General features: G+C 43.7%; 1 protein-coding gene across 1 annotated transcript; it reads left to right on the top strand.

The window, feature by feature from the left end:
- The first annotated feature begins 489 nt into the window (after positions 1-489).
- On the top strand, positions 490-6,672 carry LOC105548753 (mas-related G-protein coupled receptor member X3). Its single transcript, XM_011992935.1, has 2 exons — positions 490-636; positions 5,373-6,672. The coding sequence occupies exon 2, from the start codon at positions 5,398-5,400 to the stop codon at positions 6,364-6,366; it is 969 nt and encodes a 322-aa protein (XP_011848325.1). The 5' UTR covers positions 490-636; positions 5,373-5,397; the 3' UTR covers positions 6,367-6,672.
- Positions 6,673-7,044: the final 372 nt, after the last annotated feature.

Raw genomic sequence — 7,044 nt, 5'->3', positions numbered from 1 at the left:
GTTCACTGTTCAGAGTTGATAATAATAAAAGAAGAATGAAAAGTGTAGCAAGTGGTAGCTTCTGGACAATGGGACTCTAGATTTTCACCTTGCATACACTTTTCTAGCATTTGGAAAGGAAGTATACACATGAATATATCACCACTATAATAAAGAAAACATCAAAACATGGTGTCAGGCCATTGTCAGCCTTGAATGACCCTATGATCTGCTTTTTCATTTGGATATAAAGCCTCACAATGGTAGTTCACATTGCTTAATGTGATACCTAGGCCCATAATTGTTTTTTAAAATCAAGACAGCAATTACTTACAGGAAATTGAACAAGATGGGATCTCATGGGAGAGGCTGATAGGTACTGGATATGGGACAGAGGCCAAGAATCATCTCAGTTAGGATTTGTGCCTCAAATACCTCTGGCCTCTGATTTGTCCATAGTCCTTATACAGGAATTAACAAGACTGTCCAGCATCTTCATAAGCCTGTATTGCTAACCAGCTTTCATTTCAGCTCCTGTAGGCATCTCCTGAATTAAGCAACACAGAAAAGTCCTCTGAAGTTACTGAATCCCAGAAAGGCTCTCTACCTTTAGCACAAGAGGAGTCTTCACCTCTGGACAAAGAAGGAACAATAAGGGTAAGTACCAAGAACTGTCTTCTTCCATAGTCAGTTATGGTTTTTGCTATAAGATCATGTCCCTGTGCTTCCACCTTGGTGCTACATGCAGGAGGTCATGAGCTTGTTTCAGGATAAGACAGGAGACATGAAGCTTCCTTTTGGAAACTCAGTGCTGCCAGTCCAAATTGTGTGAGTTCCAAATGGGGTCCCCCTTCTGATTTATCCCCATATCACCTCCTTCATCCCAATCATTCAATCTGCTCTCCTGGAGAGAATGCTGCCTCTTACATTCTTTTAACAAGCAAGGGGACATGCAGGCACTTCTTCCCAGAGTTGAACTGTTATAGAGCCAGTTTTGTTGTTTTACTTACCTTTCAAATTTATTCTTCTTTGCCTATCTGGAAAGATCTAAGGAAGATATAGATGGTCCAAAAATTAAGGAGTGTTTCATGAGGAAAGTATTTACAAAGATGCACAGGGTTAAGGGAAAGAGACAATGCATGGGTTAGCACCCTAAGCAGCAATACATAGGGGAGCACTACTTCCTCGCTTAGGCTGAAAGGGACAGGGAAGGAGCAGTTACCATTGTCGCAATAGCCATAGCTGTAGCCATAAGGGTGGGAGAGCAGGAGCAGGCAAGTAGAGAAGCCCTTCATGGCTAACACACAGCTACACAGGCTGATATAGTTTGGATCTATGTTCCCACCAAAATCTGATGTTGACTGTAATTCCCAATGTTGGAGGGAGGGCCTGGTGGGAGATGTTTATTAGATCATGGAGATGGTTTTGCATGAATGTTTTAACACCATCCCCTTTTGGTATTGTTGTTGTGACACTGATGAGTTCTCATGAAATCTAGATGCTTAAAAGCGTGTAGCAACTCCTCCCTCTCTCTCTTGCTCCTACTCTCACTATGCGAGATGCCTCGCTCCCCCTTTGCTTTTCACCATGATTGGAAGCTTCCTGAGGCCTCCCCTGAAGCAGAAGCTGCTATGCTTCTTGTACAGTCTGTAGAGCTATGAGCCAGTTAAACCCATTTTCTTCACAAATTTCCCAGTCTCAGGTATTTCTTTTTAGCAATGCAATAAGGAACTAATACACAGTCAGAGAGCCAGGAGATGGAAATCCCAAGGTGCTCTCCTGCTGTCTTCCAGTCTCCTGTCGGTGTCTCCCAGTGTCTCAATTCCACCAGAAACCAGAAATAATAAGAATCCACTGATGTGGTACATAGAAGCCACTCTCTTGGGATGTCAAACAGGATAAAGAAGAATGGAAAGCAAATCCTCATGGCAAATGAGACTATCCTTCTCACCTTCTTGTGTCCTCCTAATTCCTGGGACTTTCTTTATTTGATTGATTCCTGTCTCATTTCAGCTCTATCAGACTACTTTAATGTTTGGCATGTCTTTCTCTACTGTCACTTTTATGCAGAAAAGTTTGCATTTGTCAAAAATGCATAGAAAATAAAAAGTAATTTTAAAAAGAGAACATATTTATTTTGTTTAGAATATAAGTTTGGCTGTTCTAATAAAGACACGAAGTAGAAATATATTAAACAAGAAAGTATAGTTGAGCCTCTGGGTCACTAAGTTCTGAATCTACAGATTCAACAAACCACAGGAGGAAACTTTTCCAAAAATAAAGGTGTGGCGGAATTGTGTATGTACTGAACAGGTACAAACTTGTTTTTCCTTGTCATTATTTCTGAAAAACTACAATGTAACAAGAATTTACATAGCATTTGCATTTTGTCAGTTATTCTAAGTAATTTTAAATGATTTAATGTATCTGGGAGAAAGTGCATAGACTATATACAAATACCACATATAAGGAAATTGAGCATCTGCAGATTTTTGTTTGTGCTGGGGTTCTGGAAACAATCCCCCATGAATACTGAATACACAAAAATGACACTCTTTGAGATCTGAGCTAGAAGCTCCAACACATCATACACCAGAATTCCAAAAATTGCTGCTTCCAGTTCCTAGAGAGTTGCCCTCATCCTTGTGATCCTACCTGGTTCCCAGCAACATCAGCATTCCAGTCTTATGGAAAAGGATGAGGCTTTGCTCCTTCTATTAATCCCATGAGCTGGACTTGGTTCTATCACTTTTGTGATTCTTCCACTTAACAGCACCTGGTCATGCAATGTCATCCAGCACCAAGGAAAACTGGAATGTGGGTCCTTGTGCTGCTTGTGCATTCTCAGAATTGTTACATGACCACAGAGGAAAATGAATGTTGGGGCAACCTAGCAGTCTCTTCAGTCCCTGACTGTCTCTGATTCTGTGCTCATATCAGTATTTTTCAGGAACTCCTCAGAAATAATAAATGAAGGGGCAGAGAACAGAACTGGTCTCATGCAGGGCTCCAGGGACCAGGGGCTGGTATTGGACCTGCTCTTCATGTTGTGAACTCAGGAAAACCCTTTAATTCTCTAGGTCTTGGCTTCATCTCATGTTATATGAGGAATAATACCATAGATGGTCTTTAAGGAACACATGCTAAATGTTGGTGATACCACAGTGAAAAAGACAGGCATGACTTACTCCTTATCGAGCTTTGGGTTTCATGAGCAAGACAAACATATCGTACCATAACTATAGATAGACAAACAGCTTAGTGCCCTGAGTGTGGGTAACAGAGGTTCTCCTTTTCCTCCCATTTCCTTTCTCAGCCAATCAGAGCTGTGGCATCTTGTCTCTTTAAGAGAGCTCATGATGGACGCACTCACTCCTGATGCTCATCTGTACTCCCAGAGGAGGCTGCGTCTTCTTTCCACCTGGAGAGCTCCTGCCCGTGTGCATTCTCAGGATTCCAGAACAAATGTGGCCTCTGATAGGCAAAGAAAAAAAAAAAAACTGAATTTGTTCCTAAATGGTGTTCACTGACCTCCATTTTGTTCCCTATTTCATTTGCTTCTCATTCTCTACCTGGAGTTTGTTTAGGTTAGTTTTTTTTTTTTCAGACCACAATTTTGACTGCTAACTTGGATTTAACTTGAGAATCACTCCTCTACTTTACCCCGTCTAACATGTATAATTGACACATAGTGATGCTGGGTCCAAAGGGCTGGTAAAAAACTGGATCGTAGCCGGGCACGGTGGCTCAGGCCTGTAATCCCAGCACTTTGGGAGGCCAAGAAGGGCAGATCACGAGGTCAGGAGATCGAGACCATCCTGGCTAACACAGTGAAACCCCATCTCCACTAAAAATACAAAAAATTAGCTGGGCGTGGTGGCGGCTGCCTCTAGTCCCAGCTACTCGGGAGGCTGAGGCAGGAGAATGACTGAACCCAGGAGGCGGAGCTTACAGTGAGCTGAGAACGCGCTACTGCGCTCCAGCCTGGACTACAGAGCCAGACTCCGTCTCAAAAAAAAAAAAAAAAAAAAAACTGGATTGTGAGTCAGCCCTGCTGGGCTCACATTCATACTACATAATATATAACTCCCAGGACAAATAATTCCCTCTCTTTGTACTCTAATTGCATTATCTGCAGTAGAGGAATAATGCTAATTTTTACCTCTTAGGCTCTTCAGATGATTAAAAGAAGCAATACCTAATAAACTGTCAATCAGCTGCTGTTATTCTCCCAGATTAGACCTAATCCTCATTCTCCAGTTGAAATTTGCATCAATATGTCTCTTTACAAGCCAAGCCCTACACTTCTCCTATTTCCACTCATGGACTCCTCTCATATAAATGTTTGCATCAACAAAGAAAAGCTACCAAAGATCTCCCGAAGGAGAGAATGAAATAGGTTTACATTGTGCATACCCAGTAGAACACTTAGTAGTGCCTCATAGATATTCCCACACTTCAATTACCTGCTTCAGTGGCACTCAGACTTCACCCTCACTTACTCTTTCCTCTGCTCTATTGCTGAGCAGTTCAGCTCAGACACACACCCTACCAAAAACATTGTGTACAAAATGCTTCTAGGTGTTCAGCAAAGCTACATCAGTGGTCAGTTTCAGGTTCTGGGCACTCATCAATAATTCTTCTCAATACAGATAGAGCTGTCCAAAAACAGAATTCTGATAAATGAAATTTCCTTCATCTAATTATACATGTGTGTTTTAATGCCTTACATTGTGCTTTCACTTTTATTTTCCATTTCATCCAAATCTACCATTACCATTAGCTGCCCATGCATGCATCCCTTCATTGAACGAATGTTTATGAAGAGCACAGTATGCTGGTCATGGAATAGGCACTGGGAGTAAAAAATGTAAAATGTGGTCCTGTCTGCAATGACTGACACACTGAGTTATTTCTCACCCACCAGGCCCAGCCATTTTCACACTTATCATAGTGAAGGCCACATTTTCCTCTGATTCATAATGCATGGTCTTCTTTCCTGTCCCTGGATGAGCAGTACTGGTCATGAGGGTGTCACAACCACCTCTCTGTGTATCTGAATTCCTCCACCCGAGAGAAAATGTCAGGCCCAGGATACAGTAATGATCGGGTCCACAGCCCTGGCTGGATGAGTTGGGGGTGTTTTGATCCTAATGTTATTCCCATGTCAGTACAGAACTTGTGTGGCAGTAGAGAGAGGTCAGGCTTCAGAGTCAACAAGAACTGGATTTCAAACTGGATTTGAGGATCCCCACCTTTTGATAAGTGACTTATTCTCTGCGAGTCTCTGATCTCTCCTCTTTAAATGAGGACAGGAAAAATACCACATGGCAGGGTGGTGGGGAGAATCAGAGATCATACAGCTGGTGATCACATCTGGTTTGTGTTCCCAGGGGCACCAGACTAGGGTTTCTGAGCATGGATCCAACCATCCCAGCCCTGGGTACATCACAGACACCAATCAATGGACGTGAGGAGACTCCTTGCTACAAGCAGACCCTGAGCCTCACGGTACTGACGTGCATCATTTCCCTCGTGGGGCTGACAGGAAACGCGGTTGTGCTCTGGCTCCTGGGCTTCCGCATGCGCAGGAACGCTGTCTCCACCTACATCCTCAACCTGGCTGCGGCCGACTTCCTCTTCCTCAGCGGCCACATTGTACGTTCGCCGTTACGCCTCATCAGTATCCGCCATCCCGTCTCCAAAATCCTCAATCCTGTGATGACCTTTCCCTACTTTATAGGCCTGAGCATGCTGAGCGCCATCAGCACTGAGCGCTGCCTGTGCGTCCTGTGGCCCATGTGGTACCGCTGCCGCCGCCCCAGACACCTGTCAGCGGTCGTGTGTGTCCTGCTCTGGGTCCTGTCCCTGCTGCGGAGCATCCTAGAGTGGATGTTCTGTGACTTCCTGTTTAGTGGTGCTGATTCTGTTTGGTGTGAAACATCAGATTTCATTACCATTGCGTGGCTGATTTTTTTATGTGTGGTTCTCTGTGGGTCCAGCCTGGTCCTGCTGGTGAGGATTCTCTGTGGATCCCGGAAGATGCCGTTGACCAGGCTGTACCTGACCATCCTGCTCACAGTGCTGGTCTTCCTCCTCTGTGGCCTGCCCTTTGGCATTCAGTGGGCCCTGTTTTCCAGGATCCACCTGGATTGGCAAGTCTTATTTTGTCATGTTCATCTAATTTCTGTTTTCCTGTCCTCTCTAAACAGTAGTGCCAACCCCATCATTTACTTCTTCGTGGGCTCCTTTAGGCAGCGTCAAAATAGGCAGAACCTGAAGCTGGTTCTCCAGAGGGCTCTGCAGGACACGCCTGAGGTGGATGAAGGTGGAGAGCGGCTTCCTGAGGAAACCCTGGAGCTGTCGGGAAGCAGATCGGAGCGGTGAGGAAGAGCCTCTGCCCTCGATGAGACTTTGAGAGCAAGGCTGCCCTGCCACTCTTGACAATTATATGCATTTTTCTTAGCCTTCTGCCTCAGAAATGTTTCAGCGGTTCCTCAAGGTCTTCGAATAGATGTTTATCTAACCTGACAGTTGCAGTTTTCACCCATGGAAAGCATTAGTCTGACAGTACAATGTTTACAGTCTCCTTGATGTTACCAACACATTTTCCCTGTTATCTTACACCAAATCTTTCTTACTGAATACTTTTCCTGAAATTTTCATTGTAATAAAAGGAGTTCCTGTCCACAATCCTAAAACTCTTCTTTATGCTTCTTTTCTACCTGATAGTATCAAAAAGGAGGATTCCTTATTAATCTCTCAGATTATGTTCCCCTGAAAATCATGTTCCCTTCGATGACTGGAGGCATTACTGCAGTTAGAAGCTTGATTCTGAATAAGTGAGTTCTGCTATCTCTAAATTCCATTGAATTCTCAGATATAAAGCAAAATAATGTCCTTAGAGACAGACTCTCTCTTCATAAAAACACTCCCACAAATTGGTTTTATGAAAAGTCCTCTCCTGTCATTTATCCACAGCATGGTGACATGTTGGCCTTGGTTTCTAGTAAAAACAACTGTGGCCCCTTCCCCTTGAGAACTGGCAAGTTCTTATTTAGCTCT

This window comes from Mandrillus leucophaeus, unplaced genomic scaffold (assembly GCF_000951045.1).
Source record: "Mandrillus leucophaeus isolate KB7577 unplaced genomic scaffold, Mleu.le_1.0 Scaffold420, whole genome shotgun sequence".
Classification (NCBI taxonomy): Eukaryota; Metazoa; Chordata; class Mammalia; order Primates; family Cercopithecidae; genus Mandrillus; species Mandrillus leucophaeus.
Note: the sequence above shows the minus strand (reverse complement) of the source record. Positions and strands in the feature narration are given on the sequence as shown.